At 43.6% G+C, this 25,000-nt stretch overlaps 1 protein-coding gene across 3 annotated transcripts in view; it reads left to right on the top strand.

Moving 5' to 3' along the window:
- cdh4 (cadherin 4, type 1, R-cadherin (retinal)) overlaps positions 1-24,916 on the top strand; it is a 301,749-nt gene extending 276,833 nt beyond the window's left edge. For 2 of the 3 annotated variants that reach the window (XM_079682215.1, XM_079682217.1), the window contains 8 exons: positions 3,677-3,814; positions 10,125-10,310; positions 11,443-11,696; positions 17,113-17,264; positions 20,652-20,888; positions 21,635-21,868; positions 21,962-22,101; positions 24,436-24,916. In XM_079682215.1, the coding sequence (XP_079538341.1) occupies positions 3,677-3,814; positions 10,125-10,310; positions 11,443-11,696; positions 17,113-17,264; positions 20,652-20,888; positions 21,635-21,868; positions 21,962-22,101; positions 24,436-24,660 (1,566 nt within the window). In that variant the 3' untranslated portion in view covers positions 24,661-24,916. The remainder of the gene's footprint in view (positions 1-3,676; positions 3,815-10,124; positions 10,311-11,442; positions 11,697-17,112; positions 17,265-20,651; positions 20,889-21,634; positions 21,869-21,961; positions 22,102-24,435) is intronic. The other variant, XM_079682216.1, reaches the window with a different exon arrangement.
- The last annotated feature ends 84 nt before the right edge of the window (positions 24,917-25,000 follow it).

Raw genomic sequence — 25,000 nt, 5'->3', positions numbered from 1 at the left:
GATTGGACGATTAACTGAACTTTTTGTCCAGTCTGCGCCTTTGATTCTAGTCGCTTTATTAATATGTGACTCACAGCCTTTATTAGACCAATGTGACTCTGACTGGCTGTTTGCGTAAATGTGGAGGCGTATCTAATTAAGTATATTCTATCCGGAATTGATATCTCATATTTACACTACCTACGTATCTGTGTGAATGAGATTCAGAGAAAAGCTTCTAGGGAACAGTGAGTTTTGAACCAGCGTGAAGCTGTTTGTGAGAGACACATCCCAGAGAGAGAGAGAGAGAGAGAGAGAGAGAGAGAGAGAGAAAACAGACTTCCTGCATATCTTTGGTACTTACTGGAGAAACATAGGAAAAAACTTGTGTGCCATTGGACTGAAATAATTTCAATTAGATTGAAATAAAAAGAAATGGAGATGAATTGCATCAAATGAAATTGAGTAAGTGAAGTGAAACTAGTGGGGGTCACTGAGGTGGAGAGAGAGTTGAGTCAGGAAAAGCAGGGAGCTAGTCTCTACAGTTTTAGCTTCCACTGCTGGGCCATTTGAGGCAGATTGTAAGTGACAAGCTAATGACTGTGGCCACTAGGAGCCTGGCAGGCCAGCACTCAAACAAAGTCTCTCACTCGCCATTCCTCTGTTCTTTTTAACCATTTTTGAGTGGTCCTTTAACCGAAAATGCACGCTGAGCTCAGATATCCTTAATTCACCACTGCACACATTTTACCCGCAATCCGCTCCTTTCCATTTCCTTGTTTAACATCTCTTTACATGTTCAGACCATTATTGCCTGTACTTTGTACTTTGTTCTCTGACAGTCTGACAGGAGTCCATTTACGAACCACGAGCAGCCAATTCTTTCCTCCCGCCCTAACTGCTGCTCAGCCTGAGTTGTTGAGAAGCTAACCTTGATAGCCTGAAGCCAGGTTCCTATTCCTTTCTCCAGTGTCACGGATGGTAAAGACCTCATTTGGTCCCCGAGAAAAAAAGTGATTGTGTTGGTGGAGTTGCCGGTGGTACGGGTGCTTCTGTGGCCTATGATCACTCATAGCTTCCCACAGATGAAGTCTGTGAGACTCTCGGCCTGTGTTGGGGGGGGACTGGGCTGTTGCTGCTGGTCGTGTTACAAGGGGCTACATTTCCTGCCAGCGCTGGACTCTAATCTAACAGAGAGATTTTCTGTTCAGCACTTCTGTAGGAGTCATTAGAGAGCCTTTTACTGGCTTGTTCGGGCAGTCACTTTTGGACAGCAGAGTGCGCTTGGCTCTGTGTGTGTTCGGTGTACGTGTGCACATCCAGTGAAAGAGTGTCCCACCTGTTCCCACTCGTGTGTGTGTGTGTGTGTGTGTGTGTGTGTGTGTGTGTGTGTGTGTGTGTGTGTGTGTGTGTGTGTGTGTGTGTGTGTGTGTGTGTGTGTGTGTGTGTGTGTGTGTGTGTGTGTGTGTGTGTGTGTGTGTGTGTGTGTGTGTGTGTGTGTGTGTGTGTGTGTGTGTGTGTGTGTGTGTGTGTGTGTACTAGAAGGGCCATAAACTCACAACTAGTCTCAGATGAGTAATATAACACTGCAGGATGGGACGCATCAGCCACATCTCTAACTGAGTGGGACAGCTCCACCTGCTGGATCCGCTCCAGTCATGTCTCCTCACCTGACCAAAAAGAAAAAAGGCGTCCATCAGAGCTGCAGCCTGTTAGCTTCCTAAAGCCATCTGCTGGTATTTGTAGATTGATGTATGTGACCGAATCTAAATGAGCCTGCAGAGAGTCACATTCATTGCAGGCTCTATTTACTGACGCGCTCTATGAGGGAAGACGGTATTGATATTTCATTATGAGTCTAATAAAGGGCAGCCAGTATTGACTTTTCATTAATAGGGCTGGTTTGGTGCAGATTAACATGTCTGCGCTGTTCATAATGACTTGGAGAGATGCTAAATGGCTCCAGCTGGGTGTTTTAAATGGCCTCAATGGTCTGTCTGATCTGAACATCAACTGCATCTTTCACGACTGAACTAATAGCGAGAGCGGGAGAGGAGATGTAGAGATACACTGGCAGAGAGACAGGCAGGCAGAGAGATAGACCGATAGAGAAGACACAGGCGGAGAACACTGAGCAACCAAGATGCCATCTGAAAGATAGCGAGAGATCAAAAGAGAACAGAATGTGAGTTAATGAAGAGAACGGAACAAAAGGAGAAGAAAAAAAGCCATGACTAAATAATAAAAAAGGCCTGGGTTTGTTCTCGTTCCTTCGGGCAGACCCTGACATCAGTGCCACTGGCTTTCAACCTGATAGAAAGTGTGGTCAATGTGGCGAAACTAGCCTAGCAACTAATGAAGACCATACCATCAATGTGACGCATTGTGGATGCTAAACAAAGCAGCTGGCCATGTGCGCCAAACACTGGCCTGTCCTTGACGTACACTGGCTTGCATCGACACAAAGGAGGTTTGAGCCAAAAGATTAATATGAAGAAAAAGAGACCACAAAGCAGATAGGCTTATACTGTCAGGAAGCACACACACACACACACACACACACACACACACACACACACACACACACACACACACACACACACACACACACACACACACACACACACACACACACACACACACACACACACACACACACACACACACATAAAGAATCTTCTTACAATGGTGAGTCTGGGGACAGACTGAACTTTCAGCACCACGGACAGTGTCACGATGCTGGACTGCCGCTCTGAAGCTTTGGTTTGTGTCTAAGCAAAGCTGAAAGTGTTTCTCGTCATGGCGCTGCAGCAGACTCTGGAGCGACTGACTCCCCCTCACTGTAACTGGACTAAATAAGGCCCATTCACCTCCTGGTATTATCCGCTGCACTGTGGCGAATTTTAAAGTGGCGGCGCCTCCATTAAAATGAGTGATGATCCTGTTTGGTTCCCACAGCGGAAAGCCAAGACTTTTAGGCAATAATGGATGGGCCTTTCACCAACACAGTGCTCCCTTCCTGCAACTTTGTGAATGTCTGTAAATGTGTGTGTGCTGTTTGCTATCCAACAGATTCCTGCTGTACTGTTGTTCCGCTGAGTGAGTCAGGCTATTGTCATACACTGTTCGCACATATTCCCACGTAAAGTAATGCAGCCTTTTTGCATATAGATTATGTAATCGTGAGAGAGGACAGATGATATATGTCCTCTTATCGAGGAGTTCGGAATGGCTGGACTAATGAAACAGGAAATCAACCTTGACTTAAATTCAGTTATGATGTAAAGATCTATAAAATATAAATACAATATTAAAGTGTTTTCAACTAAATCTGAAATAACTGTCAATGAGACACCAACCAAGACTGGTTGCTCAATATCCATTCTATTTTATTTGTTACAGTAACTCCGTGATTAAGTAACGACACTTGCGCAATCTTTTTAGCATAAATATTTTAACATAGCTTGTGTTGCTGGACATTGGTAGGAAAATGTACACATATAACAATATCGCTTTTTGGAAGAACAAACCAAGCATTTGTGAGTGAGTAGAAAAAAGGAAGATGTGTACTTGTAGATGGAGGGAGTTTTTGTCATGCATTCACTACGTCATGGTCAAATAGTAAATATATTGAGTTGCTGAATCAGTCTTGTGTCAGGGTTCTGAGTGTGTTTTCTGCCTCTTGTTCTCTATACAGAAAGTGTCCCAGTACACCATCATCGTCCAGGCCACTGACATGGAGGGCAACCTAAACTTTGGGCTGTCAAACACAGCCACCGCTCTCATCAGCATCACCGACATCAACGACAATCCTCCAGAGCTGACAGTCAGAACGGTAAGTTCTACATTTCGTTTTTTGTTCCTCAGAATCAGCAGCTTCCTCCTGGTTCCTTGGCTTTGCAGCTGTCACAGCAATGAATTGAACAGCTCATAATTATACATTGGAGAGTAGCCGTATATTTATAATTTACTTCTTTGCTTTTAATAGATTATTTCTCCATATTTTGAGTGGGTATTGCGGTTTTTCCCCAAGGATTTCACTTCATCACTGACCGTGTATCCCCTATTATAGCAGCTGCTTTTAAGGTCACTGTCCCATAGATCCATTATGCTACATATAGCACATGAGGGTGTAATGTTCTGAGTCGGAAGAGGCTACCTCCAAAGGAAAACATTGCTGTCAGATATTATTAGAAAATACATGATCTGGTCCCTGTCAAAGACAACAATCACGCAACAGTAGCTCAGCTGAAATGTGTTCGGATCACATTGAGACGAAGGGAATGTAAATACAACAGCTGACAAAGATGCAGTATTAGGATATTAAGAATATAAACCCACACAGAGACAGATAAAGAAACACCAGCAAGACAATATATGGAGAGGCAGAAAAAGGCACCGTGACTGAAAGAACATCGAGATAAGTTTTGGTGATGGGAGGCGTCCTGGTCCCTCCTTCCCTCTCTGTGTTATTCCTGCCAGTGGGGCCTCTGGGGGCCACGGTTTGTCTGCAGGCATCTGGCCCTGGTCCCTGAAACCTCCACATCGGTGTGACAGGAAGCCAAGCTGGCCTACTTGTGTCTGTGGTTACGTATGGAGTTAGTTAATAGTTAGTTAATAATTAAATATTATTTAATATTGTATTTATTGCCTGTACAGCACTTTGGTCAACTGAAAGTTGTTTTAAACGTGCTATATAAATGAATAAAGATTGAGAAAGGTTATTATTACGATACGATAATACCTTATTGTCAGATCAGGTCTGAAGTTTTTCTTGCTTCAAAGCAGCTCCATTTGCATCATTTACAAGGACAGATATTTAAAACAAGATACAAGGGAACAAACATTTAAATAAACTTCACGATCACTGAAGAGAAACCTGCTCAAGAGCCTCTAAAGCTAATCTAGCCTCTTTTATTTACTTTGAAAGCCCTCGATGGCCTGGCCCCGCCCTACCTCTCTGAGCTGTTACACAGCTACACGCCAACTCGCGCTCTCAGGTCAGCTGATCAGTTGCTCCTGAGGGTGCCAAAAACAAAGTCTAAGCGCAGAGGGGACCGTGCTTTCTCTGCTGCCGCCCCTAAACTGTGGAACGACCTGCCCTTGTTAATCAGACGGGCTCCCACACAGTCTGCTTTTAAATCCCGTCTTAAAACCCACCTCTTCTCCTTAGCATCCGTAAACAAGTAGATTGTTGCTTTTATTTGCTTTCAGTGATCTATTGCTTTTATTATATGGCTGTTTTTTATTTTTTTATTGTTACGTTTATTCTGGTTTGTTTTGTGTCTGTATCTTTTATTCTAAATGTATTTATTTTATGTTTTGTGAGCTGAGCTGTGTGATTTTATATTTTATATATCTCTCTGTACAGCACTTTGGTCTCGAGGTTTTAAAGTGCTATATAAATAAAGTGGGATTGGATTGAACGTACATTTCACCTGCGATTTAGCTCTGCACTTAATTTGATGATTGACCGGTGCACAAAAGAATGTCTGACCTGAAGGCTGAAGCCGATTAAATCGCAGGACCCTCTGATTTGATGGTCCTTATTCAAAATCCTTATTTATGAGGAGATATCAGCTGAAATCAGGGGAAGGCCCATAGAGAGCTCTCTGTTCTCAGCATGGTCACAGGACAAAATCAGTCCTGACAGACCTGCAGGGCTGCAGCTGCCCCTTACGTGAACGCTCAGATTTCTGGGATTCCAGAGAGAGACGGATGCTTTCTCCTCCTCCGCCGGGCCGTCCTCAGCGTGCGTGCCAGTACAGATCCAGCCGCCCGCTCTGATAAGAGATCCCCGGTTGTCAGGGCTCAGAACTGCTCCGTCCCCCGTCTGTTGGCCTGGCTCCGTCACCACTCTTCACAGCGAGAGTCGGGTCTAGTCCTCCCGCTAGCCAGAGAATTACATCATTGACATGCAGCGTTCAAAAGACATAAAAGAAACACATTGCACTTTGTCCTTAACATGTACAGTACAAAGTAATGTATGTTCACACACGCTGTGATAAATGTTTGTCATTTCTTCAGAGCCTCATTATGTTCCCTTCAACCCTCCTGAGTATATAATTCGCCTGAGCCTGTCAGCAACGTAGCAGTTGGCCATATTTCGGTGTGTGACTCAGAAGTACAAATGAGTATAAATGTGTTTTTGGTCCTTCGCTTAGACACAAACAGTGATGCAGCTCTCCCACGGCACAGACATTCTCCTCCGCCACCAGATGCCATTTCCGCTGCTTTGTCAATCTCTACTTTTCATGGTGCTTCCCACACAAGCAACTAGTCTTGGAGCAGTTCAGTAATTATTTGTGCATGACAGATGCGAGAAGAATTCATTTCTCTCTAAGGGATGCATGAAGAAAACATAAGCGTGCTAATTAAGTAAAATTGCTTGCGGGGGGCGTAAACCAAGCTGATATATAGCATCTCATTTCAAAAATATATATGTTTTATTCATTACACCACACCACTCAATGTTACTGCTCCGTTTGTCATTATGTGGTAGATAAAGACAATGTTATTTGCAACCATTGACCTAATCAAAGTATCTTAAGTGTATCAAACCCCTGCTAAAGTGAACCAAGTGTTATTTAGATTCAGTGCTAACCTCTCACACACACAGGCTTAAAGACCTCAATAGACTGCTATTTGTAATTCACCTGTAGAGCTGCAGAGTGCCAGAGATTATTTCCCTCTTCCCCTGCTTCCCTATTCTTGACTTTGATGTGTGTTAAAAGAGAGGCTGCTAGGAAAAGCATCTTGATATTTCTGCATAACATTGAAAAATGAGAGAGAGGGTAGACACCTGTTTCCAGTAACTATATCTTTATCACACTAGAGAAATCTCAAGTGATGATGGCAGTCTTTCGTTGGTAGCAGCATTGGTATAAGTAAGTAATGCTGCCATGTATCATTAGTGGTTGTTCTAAGGACATCGAGAGGAAGAAGAAAGGCCTCCTTTAGTTTATTTGAGCTATGCCTTCCGATATGGAACGTTTTCCTTTGCTCAATCAGTTCTCAGTAATGCTGTAGTGTATTCCCCTTGCTATGCAGTGCACCTTGATGCATATTCAGAATAACTGGAGGTCTGTACAGCGCTGGTAACCTCACTGATTTACCCTCGCTGGACTGCAGCTCAAACGTTTGAAGGCTAGCCGTGTTTATAGACAGTTAAAATATTAAAAGCAATAATTACAAATGATGCAACCTTTCATCAGATGGGTTTTATGTAATGATGACCCTGTATTACATGGGTTTGAAGTGATGACAATTCATAAAATAAGAACCTTGCATCATTGTTCAATGATGATGCTTATGCTTTGAATGGTGGGGACCTTGGGAGGTTCAGCGCCCCTAACACACACCATGCCAATGTGCTTTGGTCTGCACAAGTTCTCAACAGCAAGACTATGTGACTCTTCAAAGGAAGAACAATGGCACTTGAAGGCAGACATTAACAAGGCCAATGGTGCATTCATGCGCTCCTTGAATGGTCTCATTTCTCGAGTTTGAAAGTTGTTCTTGTTATCCAACTTTGGTGTTATTTAAACGATATGCAAACTACTGCTCAGTTCATTCATGGTCAGTATATCAAAACTATTTCTCAAATCAACTCCTTTAAAGGTGGGGTAGGTCATTTTGGAGAAACTAGCTCGAGTGCGCTAGAATTTGAAAATACACAGCCGGAAGAAATCTGCTACTTCCTTACAGAGCCCCTCCTCCAACACACACGAACGCACACATGACCAATGAGGGCACGAGATAAGTTTGTGCACAGATGGAAGACTGACAGGCAGGTAGGCCATCCAGTTACTTTAGCCGGGCCGGCTCAGATGATTGGTCATGCTTTTTACAGCACTACGGCTTCCAGAGGTGACATTTGTTTATGGATTTTTTGTCAAAGCACTTCAGATATTCATTGCTATCGGGATGTTAAGAGCATTCCATGGAATATAACAAAAACTGTGTCTCGAGCCAGTTTCTCAAACTTACCTACCCCACATGGTCACAGCGACATCACTTACTGCTGCTGAAAAAGCTTACTCTGTTCCGAAAATGTTCTCCTTGTTGAATGTTTAAACAGACAAAGCACATAAAGTGTATAAAGCTCCGTAAAGCTAGATCCTGAAACCCTGACAAAACCTTTTGTGACCTAGCAGCTCAAATTCAAGTTTAATGATTCTTTTTATTTTTCACCAAGCTCCCGTTCAATGATTACCTACAACTGGATCTTTTTTGTCAACACTCCAGTTCCCCCTGCTTTAGAGCCACGAAACCCATCAGAAACTAAAGTCTGTGTCTCTAGTGGCTTATCAACGGGTCCACATTGCATTTTAGTGAGAGTGGCCATTTTGGAAGCGTCCTCCCCTACAGTCAGCACCATTGTGTTTGCCTCTGAGAGCGTTTTCCATTTGGCCGTCTGACAGCGCAGCCTGGAAAGTTTGTGGTGGTGTTTGTTGCAAAAGCCTGGGGTGAAAATGAAATGGAATAGCCCACACACAAGCGACTGAAAGTGCATATTTAATCTGTTCTCTGCTTATCAGCGTGGTCGTACTGCAGGGGAGAGGAGAGAAAGTGGGCAAGGAGGAAGGGAGGGAGGGAGGGAGGGAAGGGGAGGAGGAGGAGGAGGAAGAGAGGATGTTTTGGATCGGGTTGGACGCTGCTTCAATCCCACGATGATGAAGCCATTAAAATGAACAGCAGCTGGCAGACACACCCCCCAAACAAGTTAAAGCTTCACCAGAGGAAACACGGATTATCGCCTGACAAGGAGGTGTGTGTGTGTGTGTGTGTGTGTGTGTGTGTGTGTGTGTGTGTGTGTGTGTGTGTGTGTGTGTGTGTGTGTGTGTGTGTGTGTGTGTGTGTGTGTGTGTGTGTGTGTGTGTGTGTGTGTGTGTGTGTGTGTGTGTGTGTGTGTGTGTGTGTGTGTGTGTGTGTGTGTGTGTGTGTGTGTGTGTGTGTGTGTGTGTGTGTGTGTGTGTGTGTGTGTGTGTGTCTCTCAGGATGTGTGTGTCAGTGTGTGTGTGTCTCAGGGTGCCCATCCCACTGATAAACCCCTATAGAGAAGGACATGAATACTATTGTGCTGTAGACCCATCTCCAGGCTGCGCTGCTGTAACCAAGTTTCCTCCAGAGTAAGTTCAGAGGGGAGTTGCTTGAGATTGCAAAATAATGAAGATCATTAGCCAAAGATTATTCCTACCCTGTCTTAATTACAGTACTTATCTAATTGCTTATTAAGAGCTAGATTTGGTGAATGCACAGAGTCTAAATTAAATGGGTAAACACTTAATTGAACAAATCCATTAGTTCCAATAAGAGTTTCGTATGAGAAGACGTGGCGTGGAAAAGAGGGACACCATTTACATAATGGAAGATATGATTCTCTATTATCCACATTGAAACAATTATGTCTTCTCGGTCTCTTGTTTGGGTAATTTCGCCCCTATTTGTTTTGCTACCGCTTTCTGTGTAATGAGCATTGTTGACCTGACCTTAAAAGCGGTTTGTTTTCATAATAACAGTTCAATCAGGAGAGACGCGATGTATGGAATACATGTTTATTATCGGGTCACATTATATAAATGAAACATAATGATGACAGATTATAACAGTGAATAAAATGGTGTTTGGCGATTAGGCCCAGGTTTTGTAGGATATCATCTGGGAAGGGAAAGAACCGTTTCCGATGAACCCCCTGGGTCTAGACACTGGTGGTGGTGATAAGTGGTTAGGTCCGGTTGGAAGGGAGAAGGTTAAGCTTGGCCCTGAGTTGGAAGCAGGAGGCGAAGGGGTGGAAGAGGGTTGCGCGTTGACACCTGGAAGACAGCTGATGGAAAAGGGGAGAGCATATATAGAGGGATTAACAGGTGCGATAATTAGGCTTGTGGATGGAGGGAAGTGATAGGTTCGCTGAGGAGTGGCGCTCCCTATCAATTAGTGAAGGGAGCGAGTATTGCCATGACGTGCAATACGAAGTGATAGGTCTTCCTGCCTGAACTTGCGCTGAGCTTCATAACATGCTTGATGATGACGCAAGGAAATGTGAATAATTTCAATAAATCAACGTATTAACATGCTTTAGTCGACTGCTTGAGCTACATCATTAACATGAACTCTCCCCTCCCCCGCCCCCTCCCCCTCTGTAGTTTTCAGGGGAGGTGCCGGAGAACAAGGTGAATGTGGTGGTGACCAACCTGACGGTATTGGACAGGGATCAGCCCCACAGCCCCAACTGGAACGCCGTGTACCGCATCGTCAGCGGAGACCCCTCGGGACACTTCACCATCCGCACCAACCCCATCACCAACGAGGGCATGCTGACGGTGGTCAAGGTAATACAAAAAAAACAAGCTGATCATTAAGGCTTCTCTACAAACATTGTGTTTTGTTATCTATTATTATTCATGTCTTGCATGTTTCCACCTGCTCTGGTGGCAGATTCAAGATTCAAGGCTTTACATAGTTAGTGTAGTTATGACAAAGAAAATCTTAGGTCGCAGGCTCCAACAGTGCAGCACAATGAAACAGATAATAGTGCAAGTAAATAAAATAAAATAGAATATAATAGAAACAGTGCAGAATAGTCTATATACAAGTCAATAGGCGCGTTCACACCAAGTACTTTTCCAACAAAGGTTCATGAGAACTCTTTAGTTCTGATGAACTGAAGCAGATCGCGTTCAAACCGAAATTAGTCCCTGAGGGAAGATTAGGCAAATGAAGTCGCTGTCGTAACTTCTTCTTCTTCCGCTTTGGGTTTACTGGCAGGCCGCAAACAACTTCACGGCGTATACTGCCGCCCAAAGTCACCGGCCGGGAGTCCCCGGAGTTGGGGACTGGCTTCAGTAGAAGCCGCTGGGACTCCCAGCAGCTTCTACTGAAGCCGTCCGAGTAAATCTCCAGAACGCCGTCACCTCCTCATCTCCACCGCTCCCATGTTTTCTTTTGTGTTGCCATAAGTTAGTCTCTCTGCGTTTCTGCGCTGGGTTAATGCTAATAATGCAACACGAGGATAATAAAATGAAGGCTTCACAAAACCTTTTGAGAGTTTTACGGGGCGTGGTTTGCATTCCGCCCAGCCAATCAGACACAGGAACCTTTTTCTCCCACGAAAGTACCTGCTCTCTAGCAGGGACGGAAAAGGGGGTAAAAAGGTTCTCATTAACTGATTTAGTTCCTTGGGCTTTTTGGTGTGAACGCAAATATATCGTAGTTCTGGTGAACTATTGTGGGAAAAGTACTCCGGTGTGAACGCGGCTATTGGAATATTGATATAAGTTGCAAACAGGTGAATGTTATGGATGTTCTTTCAAAAGTTCATGTGTTTAAAAGTCTTATGGCCTGATGGTTTGGTCTCACATTGTTTGCACTGAATCACACTCAAATTGGAGCACAGTTAGTATGAATCGTGCAATCAACTATACTCATCCCCCCCTCCACTCTCTCTCCTTGGTGCTTCTCTAGCCCGTGGACTTTGAGATGAATCGTGCCTTCATGCTGACCGTGGTGGTTTCCAACCAGGCCCACCTGGCCAGCGGCATCCAGTCCTCGCTCCAGTCCACAGCGGGGGTCACCATCTCGGTCCAGGATGTGAACGAGCCTCCAGTCTTCCCTGTCAACCCCAAGCTGATCCGCTTTGAGGAGGGGGTGCCGGCCGGGACCACTCTGACCGTGTTCGCTGCTCAGGACCCCGACCACTTCATCCACCAGTTCGTCAGGTACTAAAACTATGCTAAGGACCTTATGGTTTCAGTTGGGTTGTTTGTGAGCAGGATATGGGAAAAACTACCGATATTCATGGACCTTGTTAAAAGATATAGCATGGGCTAAGGAAGATATTATTACATTTTGGAGAAGATCCAAATATGGACAATAAAGCTATTTTTCACTTTTGTCAACATGGCGAGATAGCGCACTTGACCTTTGCAGAGGTCAACGCTCACTGATAACCCTTCTAGTTTGTCAAATTTCCTACATCAACAAACTGACACAACATGAGAAAACTGTCCTGATCAGCATGTCAGGGGCCATGTCTGTGGGGGAACCGGGGGGTCAGAGCTTTAGGTCCCAGAACGGACCAAATACTGAGAATATTCTGGTAGTTTGAATTCCATATAGCTTCCTGGGGCCCTGCCTGGTCAAGCACCAGACCCACCTTATACTAGGACAGGTTGAATGCAGAGACTAAGTGTCACTATGTGTGCTGTGCTCAGTACATGTACATGTGTGTGATAATTAAAGAGGAATGTGATTGCTCTCCGTAGTTGACAGCACCTTAAGCTGAAATTCTTTTAAAAACTGACATGTTGTATTGGTTAGGAACAGTTCATTATTTTCACAGCTCCCACAAGTATTGCTTGTTTCAATGTAAGTTCAATATTCGCTCATTTTATTTTTGGGGGGAATTTCTTGCTCTTTAACTCCGCTATGCTAATGCCGCCATGTGTCATACGATTAACCATATAAATCCTCCGGGGGGGAAACTGAGTGCCATCATTCACATAGGACAGACACACACATCCCAAGGCAAAACAAATGAAGGGGAGGGGATAGCACTATAGTGTAAACATCAGTATGACTGCACTAGTATTTGGCGCCAAACAACAAAAGCATCAGCAGCACATCATCATTTTAACATCCTGAGTAACAGTCCATTTAAAGAACTCACTGCAGCAGGGCCACGCTCTCCCTGGATGTCTCTGAATAGCACAGGCTGAAGGAGCTCTTCAGCTAAAAACATGAAACACTGGATCTGATCCTCATTTGGCATAAAGCGGTCCTTTGCTTCATGATCAGTGTTACAAAGTCAGAGCTCAGGCTAATAATGGATCCTTCCTGATCGCTGTACAATGTTAGGAGAACTGCAGCCGGGCGGTTTTCTCACTCTGAGCGACCAGTTAAACTCAAATTCAATCAGTCAGATTTGTTCTAATCTCAAATTGTCTTTATATTAATTATATTTTATTTTATTGTAAATAAATAGAGTATTAACGGAAACAAATTACACTCTTTAAATGAAAGAAATAGAATTACCTCCCACTCAACCCATTAAAACATTTCATAAAAAGAAACGAGGCAAAGAAGCGTCAGTTAATATAAAATGCATGATTAAGGAAATGTAGTATCAATCGAATAACTTTATTGCATCACCAAACCACATATTATAAATGGGATTTTGAAACCTTCATAAATAATATATGTTCCCTATGTCTTTAAATCTCCACTTAATCTTCAGATTCAAGGAGATCATTTGTTTTTGATTATTTATGTGCCTTTGGATTTTGTGAAGAAGTTTTATTTTCTGTAGGTGACACGCATCAAAGTTACTCTTACTGCAGCGACTTCAGGAACAAACAAGAAGTCTCTGAGAGGCTGAGGTCGGACCTGGTTGCCTTTGTAAAAAAATCCGTGCTGAGACCCGAAAATGCGTTGAACAACATTTTAATAAAAAAAAAAAGAAAATCAGGAAAAACAATACAAACAAAAGTAGTGTCAGAGATCAAAGAATGATCTATACATAATGTAACTAAGGTCAGGATTCGCTGTGACTTAGTGAAAGGACTTGTAGGCAGTCCACTTCAACAGTTTAAAAAAATCTTAATTTAATGATTGCACAAACATATCATTCGAATTATCCAGCTATCATAAAGTTGTGTTAAAAAATGTTTACAGCGACCCTCTCACCAGTGAATTTACTTACGTGAGTGCTGCCAATAACCATGTGATTGAACTAATCCAACCCATGACTGATCACAAAATAATTGGTAATAATATTATGAACAAAGACCAGTGCCAAAATATTAACAATGAAAAACTGTGTTTCCCCACTTTCTGGCATTAATGGCACCTGCAGTCACTACCAACTGCCTTATCTGTTTAGTACGAAGCACCTTCTGTTGGTTACTTCTTTCATAAAATACAATTAGAAAAGGAGATTCTCAAAATAATTGCAGTCAGTTGTTGACAATGGACCGAAGCTTCTCAAAGGCCAAATACTACCTTGATGGTTCGATATCTTACAGCGAGGCATTTCCAATATGTCCCCTCTGCGTACTACATGTATCTTCTTCTCAATCTGTGTGTCACCAGTGTCAGCGCTGAATAGTTTCTCCACAGTGTATCCGTCGTCCGTGACATTTTCCACCGACCCTCCGCCCACAGCCCGATCACCGGTTACCTCCCCGTTGCCAGGCGACTGGTGTGAAGAGGTCATCCTGTAATGAGTCGGACACTGTGTATCTGCCCTCTTTGGATCCCTATCTTCTTCTTCTCTCCTCCTCATTGATCCCCCACTCCATCCTTCCTAACTAGGATGACACACAGTGGGCATTGTGCCATCCAGGCATCGACCTCCTGTGACAGAAACCCCCCCCCCCCCCCCATGCCCACTGAGGTCCAGCGGCACCGTTCCACTTCATAGGCAGCTGCAACAGGAGGGATTGATTTTTCTTAATGTCAGAGGGACGGCCTCTTCCACTGGGAAGTGTGTTGAATTGAAAGCGAGGGAGGTAGTGGGAGACGTTCGGCCGGGTTTCTATTCCTACAAAGACATGCAAGTTGGCTGAGTAGCTCTGCCTTTTGAGAGAAGTAACTCCTCTTTCACTCTCTCTTCTCTCATCCCCCCCTCCCCTTCGCTCCCGATGACCCTGTCACTTTCTTCCCTGTCAGTCTGTGCGTTTGTTATTGACGGGAGCTCAGAGCTGCCGTCTTCTTCTCCGAAGCAGCGTGCCAGCAGACGCTCAGCTCATGCTCAGACAGCCTCATCTCTGCTGCTGTATTCCCTTGAGGTGACCTGGCTTGAACCCTCGCTGAAGCTCACACAAAAAGACACCCGAATGTAGAGCGGGAGACTCTCAACTGCACGCGAACGCAGACACCAGCTCCCACAGAGCTGAGTGAGAGGCCTGTGAGTTAGCAGAGGTTTGGAGCCGAGCCAGCTGGAGATTTGTTTAGCTTTCAGAAATTCTTAAGATGATCGAGGCTGATTTCACTGTAAGATGGAATTCAGGTGGCAGCTAATTTATGTGTGCTTCTCTGTTTGTATTAGAATATTAACCCGACAGAATGACGAAATTTTTGTGAAATGATATGCTCATAATAAAGGTCTTAGTTTAGGGCTTTTGATTTCAGTAATACTCCAGCAATTAAGTATTGCACTTTCGTGAAAGTAGGGAGACTCAAAAAGACATATTAAAATAAGGTCAAAATCGAAACAGCGTAGGCTGAGACGTTCTGACATTTACACAAGGTCTCTGCAGCCTGTTGAGCTTCAGTCCTCAGGCAGAGTCTCACAGGATGCATCCACCCTACGGTTCAGCAGGAAGTTAAAGTTTCCACCCAGCAATGGCTGATGAAATGCAGCTGTGTGTGGCCTTGTCAACTCATCGTAAACCACTCTTCATATAAACTTGACAAAACAGAATAAGGTTCACTAAAACAGTCTTCTTAAAAGAGCCTTCTCTAGTGTCAATAAAGGTTTATTCCACAATTCCCACATTGTGATTAACAACGTCTTTTCCTTGATGCTCCCCTCTTCTGTCAAAGCACAGACCATCAGTTTGTAATGCAACACTTGTGTTAGAATCAGCGCAGTGCCTTTTAAGGGTAGAATTCATATGGAGTTTAAGCTAAGAGTTCATTCTTAATTACTCTGCGGGTTAGGTTGACATAAGGTTAACCTTCCCATTGTTAACATTGTTTTATATTTCCATCAAAATGCAATGAATGTAAAGCCATGATATTACACCAAATAAATACCTTTGGATTAGCACAAAATAGTTTGACAATTTTGTTGACATTTACAGTAAGTACATGATTTTGATCCCGGTTACACGTCGTATAAACAAAACATTATCAAACTTTGTTAACAGAAATCCAAATAGACTTAGAATCTGGAAAGGGACGTCCCAAATCAAATGTTTTCAAAGCAGAATAAATGCAGCGTTATCTTCCCTAGACTCTAGAGGGCTTCTATCGTCAGTTGAAAATCATGCTTATAGGCAATTTTCATAAAATAAGAACATGTCATATAGAATCAAAGCTGATAAAACTATAACGCAGGGCATGTTTTTGGAGATGTAAAAAGTCTCCAGGACCCCGAACAGAACATGAAGGGTTAAAGGTCACGGCAGGCGTCAGCAGAGTGAGACAGAGAGAGACACTTAGCTCTGCGAGCGGCACATGAAGAAAGCAGGAAGGGACATGTTGTTGGCACAGGAAGCAGCATGACGTGCGAACACTAGAGTCTAACCTGCAGGGGAGCATCAGATCCTGACTAACACTGCATGACAATCTCCTTCACTAGAAATTACATTTATTTTCATCCATTTACTTTAAAGAAAGAAAATGTGAAGGATATGTCGAAGGATTAGCTTAGTGTGTAGCAGTGTGTGTCTTCAGCTGGAGGTGGAATTAGCTTTCTCCATGTCTGTGAGGCTCTGGATAACCAGCCCCCAACGCACTGCTTTAATTAAGCCCCCTTCCCCCCACATCACGGTTACCTCCAACCACGCTTACATTCAGAAACACGCCTCGGATATCTCTCACTGTTTGTTGCTTTGGTCTTTCACCTCCACCTCCTGTCACCATGCTGACCATCTCCCCACCTGTGAGACTCCTCGCCTGTCCTCAATTAACCATTTGTCATTAGGAGCTGAGAGATAAGCGCCACCTCTGCTTAGCCAGTTGTTAAGTCTTGTCATAGTTGTAAATGGGTTTTATAGACTTTAATTTACGACTGTCACTTTCCACACGGTTGACGTATCGATCGGTGACAGCGATGAGAGTTGCCGGGGCAGCGGTGTGGGAGTACAAAGAGCAGTGAAGTTGTGAAGAGCTCGGCTGTTCTGCACATGGGCTCAGGTTTAACTCGCTCTTCATGCTAATGAGCCGCTGCTATAATAAGCTTGTGAGCATATGTTCCGCTCTCCAAGTCATTGTAATATTTCAAAGGTGCTTGGCTGGTATTGTTGCTTATTATGGTAATGAACATTCAAGCTGATAATGGGTGCTTTGGATCCACAAATAAAGGAATCTGCTGGAAGTTAAATAACAGTTGGCGTTTACATAATGTGTTTCCGTGGATTTGTGTTACTAAAGTATCTGGCTTCCTCTCTTGATGATGTGTGTGTGCAGGTACTCCAAGCTGTCAGACCCAGCTAACTGGCTGAAGATCAACAGGACCAACGGGCAGATCACCACCATGGCGCTGCTCGACCGGGAGTCCATGTACGTCAAAAACAATGTGTACGAGGCCACGTTTCTGGCGTTCGACAATGGTAAGTCCGGTAAGTCAGGATGACTGTGTGTGTTGTGACACTTTGATTGACAGTACGGCACGTTCAGGACTACATACAGTTAGGGAGGGGTATCGTTAGGATTTGATGGATACTCAAACTACTTCTTGATGCTGGTATTCATCCACACTCTTATCGATACTTTCATCCATCATTTTGTGCAAACAATTAAGACATTTTATGAACAGAGGTGAAAAGATTCAATAGCAGTTTTCTTTTCATAAATAAATGTATAATATAGTCCTTGAGCTTCTTAACACCAACAAGTAATAGATGAAAAAAACGTGAAATAACATTTAAGGAACAAAGATTTGGGATAGCATCTGTTTCATTTAACCCACCCCCAAAATCAGAATCAATTCATCACTCAACAGTTTTAGTTTTTTATCTCAATAGTCATCCCTACATAGAGTTGGCACTTCTTTGTCACATCAGCAAATCAAAGCATTGGAAAGATAGCCAGTAGTTTTACATCGATGCTATCCCATTAGATGAGGCCTTTGATGACCCTCGTGATCCCCTCACTTTTCGAATAGCACAGGGTTACTCAACTTGCTTTGCCAAGGATCCACTTTTGCAAAATGACTGGATACCAGGCCCTCTGTCAGGGGGTACAGGGGACCCTTCCCTGCCACTGGTTTTTATTATCAAGCTCCATTAGTTTGTTTTACAACACATCAATCATCATCTGACTGATAGATGGAAGCTGTCATATTTGTTCATCATCATTCATTATCCAAATGAGAGTGCAGCACAGGCTACAGATGAAGGTAGTGGGCATTTAGAGCAACAAGATAATCACAAAACATATTATCTGGCATATTCCTCACTACTCTGATCACTAGAACTAGGATCACATTAGGAAACATCATGCATTATATAATATATGGGTTTACGGTTGGCCTGTGAACGATGCGATTGTCCATTGGCTGACAGTCATCCACCACTGAGCCCAGCGTGGTGATTTAAGAGCCTGACCCCCCGTAATCGTGTCCTTAGCTTCAGGGAAGGTGTCGTGCTGCTACTTTCCATAACAGTGTAGGGTTACTTGCGTGTATACACTGGAAAATGTCCTTTTTAGCTGTTACAAAAAACAAATTAAGATATTTCTACACATTGTTACTTTTCTCTATCTGACTCATCGCAATTTACAGGAAAGGTCCACGAGAGGACTGAACTTTGCTTAATTAAATTAATTGTGACAAAACAAGGCCAACTCCCTTTTTTACATTACATTAAATTCATGTTATGGCCCAAAGCTTCACAAATGCAAAGATATTGTAGATTATTAGTAAGGTATTTGATGAATGGAGGTTGTAGATGTTAAATACGTCAGAGCCGTGTTACTCTCCAGTCAGATTCCCTGCAGACTTTGAGTGAGTAAGGCATTGTGTGCAGGCGTAATATACTGTACATAACTATGCGTTGACCTTCACTGCCCTCTGTGTGATACAAATAGATCTGTAAATGAAGGTCTTTAGAGTCATCCTAAGCTTCCATCAACGTCGGAAGCTGAAGAGATGAAGCTCTATAAATAGAGGTGCCTGCTCTCTGTGTAAGTGGGAGGGACACAGGTGTTTTAACTCCAGAGAGGAATGAGGGATCGGTTGCCTCGAAGCACACCACCTTAAGCTCAAAGTGTTGCCTCCCTATTGATTCAGGAGCCTAGTGTCAACAAAGGGGATATATTCCACTTTGATTGAAATTCTCTTTACTTATTCTACTCAAGCAAAGCGAATGTAGCAACGAAGCACCCAGCCAATCATAACCGACAACTCGGTCGATGCGCCTTGGGGCCCGGGGCAACAGACCTTTACATAGTTGATGCTCCAAGCTACTGTGGGATATGGGGGGGAAAAGTTGAGAAACAGCCCTGATGAGCTACTGCTGTAAACTCTATACATGCTGCATTGCATCAGGAAGTGTGTTGGGCTCGCTGACAGCCGTAGTGCGGAGGGTTGTCAACTGGATATCAAGGCCACAATATATCACTGCAGTCTGTTTGTTCAACAGAGCAGCACACTTCTTCAGCCGTAGTTCAGGGATCTTATGTTAAGATCAGAAGTGGTTTCACTTCTCTAGAACTTATCGAGGTTTTCTGTAACTAACAAAGTCTGTTCACATTGTCCAGAGCTGACGTTAAAAGTATTGGCCTTCTTTCAGAGCTTTGATATGACTGCATATAGTCCCTTGATCCTCCCTAGCAACAGTCTGTTATCCTTAGCAGCGATCTTTTAGCAATAAGTAACAACCTCTTGAATGTCCAAATTGACCAATCAGAAAAGCAGACTACTAATGTCATCAAGTTTAATATAAGTCCACCATTAGTCATGCAGAAGTGATGTAGGTTGTTTATAGCCTACAACTTGCTGAGCAAAACGTGTTAAGTATTATAAACTTGTTTTTACCATAGAGCTTATGTTCAGCAATAATCTCAAGTCTGATGAAAGAACCCCATTGGCTCTTAGTCAAGGGAACCAGAGCGATGCTAACATCTGAAATGTCCTAGAAAACCATCCCAACAGTACGCTATTCAACAAAAACAGCATTTTGTTTTTAATATCACTTTCAGCAAAAGATATGTCATACTTAACCTCACACTAGAGGTCAGCCTCATTACAAATGTTTCTATGTAGCACAGCTTTAGAAACAACTTCCTGTTCCCTTCTCTGAAAGCAGGCAGAGCACTTAAAATAAAACAACTAGACACTTATTCCCAGCGCCTTGTCGTACAGCACCAAGAGCAACAGAAACAGTGTGGCAGGAAAACAACATTTCTCCTTCAGTTATGTTCTGTTATCCAAGCACATTAGAGATTTGCTGCTGATGCATAAAACATCAAAAATGTGTCGCCCAACCTGATGCTTCTGTTCAGGCCTGGCACTCGTGAGAAACCCTGAATAAGTTATGATGAGCTTGTGTTGCTGGATGCACTGAAGGGTTAGCGTTTGAGTCATTTTCCCAGTGGGCTTTGCAGAGCGCAGATAACAGCAATCTTTATGTGAGTGTGTCCCCTCCCATACGAGTCTCGCCTCAGCCTTTTCAGAAAGCAGCCAGCTCTAAACACAAGGAATACAAAATGAATGTGTCCTTTTGGTTTGTTCTGGGTGCTTTGTAGAAATATACACAGAATTGCCCCTCCATTCAGCAGTCGGTAAACAAAACTTATGTCTACACAATTGTTTCTTTGCCACATTTTCTCACTTCCACACACAAATAAGATAGAAAAAAATCGAATTAAAATTGAAGGATTGTTTTTTCTTTCTCAACATCGTAACTCCATTTTGTATTCTTTCTTTGCTCCATCTCCGTTTTTCCTCCTTATCTCTACGTTATTATCTCCTTCTCTGATCTCGTTTCCTCTCACATTTCCCTCAGGCTCGCCCCAAGCCAGCGGGACAGGAACTCTCCAGATCTACCTGATCGATGTGAACGACAACGCTCCGGTGCTGGTGCCCCGGGAGGCGCAGGTGTGCGAGCGAGCGCGCCCCAACTCCAGGGTCAACATCACCGCCTCAGACGCCGACGCAGACCCCAACGTGGGGCCCTTCGTCTTCGAGCTGCCTTCTTTTCCCGCCAGCGTTCGACGCAACTGGACTATCTCCAGGATCAGCGGTAATTAAACGCTATACATCGTCTTTACTGCAGCTGCCATTCTTACTGCAAATAGTGTTTGCCTACTCTGGTGATGTTACATCTAGGATGTATGTGGGGAATGATATATTCAGCATCTCCAGCCGAATTAAACCATAAACGTAACAGATGGGATGCAAAAGCCCTCAGCAGAGTAACTGGAGACATCAATCAGGGGACCGGGATTGCTGTAAGCCGCGAGAGAAGTCAAGTTTAACAAAATGTCTCACAAAGCTCACAGTGAGAGACGCGGGTGCCATCCAGTGTTGACGTACGATCTAGCGCTTGTGACAAATGAGATCCATTCATCTCTCTGTCCCCCGAGCAGCCCATCTGTCACCTAATCCACCCAGATGGATGTATCACAGCAGTTGTCTTGAGGACAAATCTGATCACATACCTGGATCCTTCTCCCACTGAGACTCTTGTCTTAGCTTGACTGAGTGAAAGATGCTGAAGGTTATGCGTTCTGGGTGCTTTTTTTATATATCTTTACTGCCTTTACATACATGTCAGAATGATTACTGTGCGGTTTCTTTGGTGGCAACTTTTATTTGGCGTGTCGTTTTCTTGAACCTACGCACATGACGACATGACAAACTGCAGTAAACAAAATGTGAGTACACTGTCTGATCTTATTATCCCCTTGTTCTTCTTCTCTCCCCTCCTACTCACTTCCTTCTCTGTCCCCCTTTCCCCCCTTTCCCCTGTTTTTCGTCCGTCCCCAGCTGATTACACCCAGCTGAAGCTAAGGATTCCTTACCTGGAGGCAGCGGTGTATGAGATCCCGATCATCGTGCACGATTCGGGGAACCCTCCTTTGTCCAACCGCTCTCTGATCAGAGTCAAAGTTTGTCCCTGTGATGATAACGGGGACTGCAGCGCCACGGGCGCGGTGGCCGCCGCCGGCCTCGGCACCGGCGCCATCATCGCCATCCTCATCTGCATCATCATCCTGCTCAGTGAGTGGAGCATCAAGCCGACGCGCTTTTGCATCATTATATCAGAATGTGGCGTAACACCAAACAAACTTTTCTGCTGTGTTTTTTCCCCAGCCATGGTTCTGCTGTTTGTGGTGTGGATGAAGCGCAGAGAGAAGGAGCGGCAGGCGAAGCCGCTGCTGATCGACCCCGAAGACGACGTCAGGGACAACATCCTGAAGTACGACGAGGAGGGGGGAGGAGAGGAGGACCAGGTAACGTTTGAAGACCATAATTAACAAAATACATAAAAGGCTGTTCCCCCGCAGTGACCTCTTTGACTTCTACTGTTATAGAAGATCAGAATTGTATGAATCGATAAGATTAGAGAACTTCATTAGTCCTCATGCAGGGAAACTAGTTTGGCCATGCAGAGTGAAATCCAACCGACAGATATTCCAAGAGGACAAAAGCACAGTTAGTCAGCCTGCCACAACACTAAGAACAATGTCATGTTTCAATGAATTATAGCTGCAATTTAGAATTTCAACTCATCTGCCAATTATTTTCTCATTATTGTAAATGCAATGTCTTAAAGAAGGTGACAGATTGTTTGTTTTATTCATCTAGCTGTCCACAACCCCCTACTTGTATCATATATCACAGAGAAGTGTTTGGTATTTTGGATTTAATGACGAAGATTCCTCTTCATAATAATTCCTGACTCATTGCCTGTCTAATTGAGTTTTGCAGCTAAACTACTAATAATGTACAGCCAAGTGTAAGTGAGGTGTCTAAACTCATGATCAATACACCAGGTTATATATCAGATGAAACTTTTTAATCACCGAACTCCTTGCAATCAATTAATGTGATAGAACACAGAAAATGAGATAATCTACCAAAATTGAAATATGAATTGTAAGTTTGGACAGCATTGAGCCGCAGAGAGAGTCCGTAGAGAATGAAAGTGAGTTAGACGATAAAAAGTTTTCAGAGTTCACTCTGCCCTACAAACTCGTGCCTTGGATGAAAATGCTGCCGGCTCGATGTTCAACTTTTTTCACACGAGGAGCCCCTTTACCTCTCAGAAATAGCAATATAAGTTTACGCCTACTGCACACCCCCTCTCCTTATCTCATAACATTTGCTCAATTTAACCTCCAACAATGTTAGGCTCCAACAGCTTTGATTAATCCAGAAAAGTATTATTAATTATGCCATTTTGATTTCTTGCTATTTTCTAACACCCACACACACTACCATCAGATCGCTGCCGTGTGTGTGTTCACTCTAAAGCTCCTCTGAGGTTTAATACCAGACAGGCACAGCGTGTGCTGACCTGTCAAAGATGTCACTTAGAGAGCACAGTCTGAAGCTCAAATGTCAGATTATTTTTAACCACTTTATATTATGGAATGGAGTTTTAGGTATTTGGACAGTTCCTCCTTTATATGCCAACAATGTGTTTACATTCAAGCAAAGCATGATATTTTCCCCCCAGGCATTTCTCATTACATTGATTACAAGACATTTCAAAGTACTTTTTCAACTTAAAATCCTCTTTAAATCCTGATATAACTGGAGGTGTGTGGCGCAGTGGACTAGTGTGTTTGGATCAGGGGAGCACAGGTTCAAACCCCCACTGCAGTCAGCATGTCGTTGTGTCCCTGGGCAAGACACTTCACCCCAAATTGCTCCCAGGGGATTGCCCACAGTATTGAGAATGTTAGTTGCTTTCGATAAAAGCGTCTAACAAGTAACATGTAATGATATAATTCACATGATAACACACTCTGGAGCTCAAAGTGCTTCCTTTGCTCCACTGATAGCTTCAGCGGTTTGACATTACCACACCTCTGTTCCAACCAAAGCTATAAAAAATTACATTCCCCTAATATTTGCTGAACAAATATCATCGTCGGTAATTCACATTTTCTCTTTTCTCACCCAAAACGTTATGGGTATCGTCCTTACTCCACATTTTAACTTTAGCTTTTAATACATACTTAAGGAATTTAAGATGAAAAGACAGATGACAGAAAAGACCCATACTTCACATGCATAAAACATTACATGTATCACAAAACTGTTAGAGAGATCTAGTCTTATATATATATATCCCCAGGCATTTCAAAATCTGAACCATTTCTGGCTCACAGTACACTTTGTACTTCTTAACATCAACTTCATATGTCGAAAATGGTGCTTTTTGAGCATTTCAGACTTGTTCAAACAATAAAACACCATGAATTGTGGGTAATTCCCTCAGGCAAAGACTGCAGCAGTGCAGATTTACAAAAGGGCTCAAAGGTCCAGCAGAAAGCCCTGCAGCAGTGCTTCATGCAGGTCAGCCCTGAGACCTGCACACATAACAAGAAGGCACATCAAAGTGTGTGAGGGTGGACAGAGGAGAAAGTGTGTGTACCAACTTAGAAACTCAGCAAAGCACAATGCATGTACAGCGCTGTATTTAGAGACAAAAGGAAAGGGTTAATAAGAGTATAGAAGATCTAATTATGAACACAAGTTCTAAATGACCAATAAAGGATCAGAAGTAATGGATGAGCTGTCTCTCAACCCTCTCTCTCTCTCTGGGCTTCATGCAGGACTACGACCTGAGCCAGCTGCAGCAGCCCGAGTCTTTAGAGCACATCATCAACAAGCCGGCGGGGGTGCGCAGGGTGGACGAGAGACCCGTAATCGCTGAGTCACAGTACCCCGTCAGACCCAGCCTGCCCCATCCTGGAGATATCGGAGATTTCATTAACGATGTACGTACAAGAATGGATGGAGAGTGGTTTCATGTTGTGTTTTTTCCTCAACTTTTCTGAACAGTGTGTTGTTGCAGTGTCCGGAGACTTCATTGATGTGACTCATACAGAGGTTTACACAACATACAGGGGTTCAGTGTTTTTGTTCCCGTCAGCAGGGGTACTGCTCAAAGTGTGTGTGCCTTGTAAACAGCTCAGCTCAGACCTTGATGGAGCATTAAAAACCCTAATGGGTGGGTGAGCAAGATGAGACGAGGTTTACTGCGTCTTTTACAGTCTGGCCACCTGAACCTGCTGTAGCCCTGAGAAAACGTAATCATCTCAGTTATAGTGTTGGTGTACAATGACTGGCCTGAAGCCAATGTTGCTCAAATACCTTGCTGATACAGTATATAGGGCC

The sequence above is a fragment of the Notothenia rossii genome (assembly GCF_949606895.1).
Source record: "Notothenia rossii genome assembly, chromosome: 5".
Classification (NCBI taxonomy): Eukaryota; Metazoa; Chordata; class Actinopteri; order Perciformes; family Nototheniidae; genus Notothenia; species Notothenia rossii.
The sequence above is the reverse complement of the archived record's forward strand: the minus strand, read 5'-3'. Positions and strand labels throughout refer to the sequence as shown.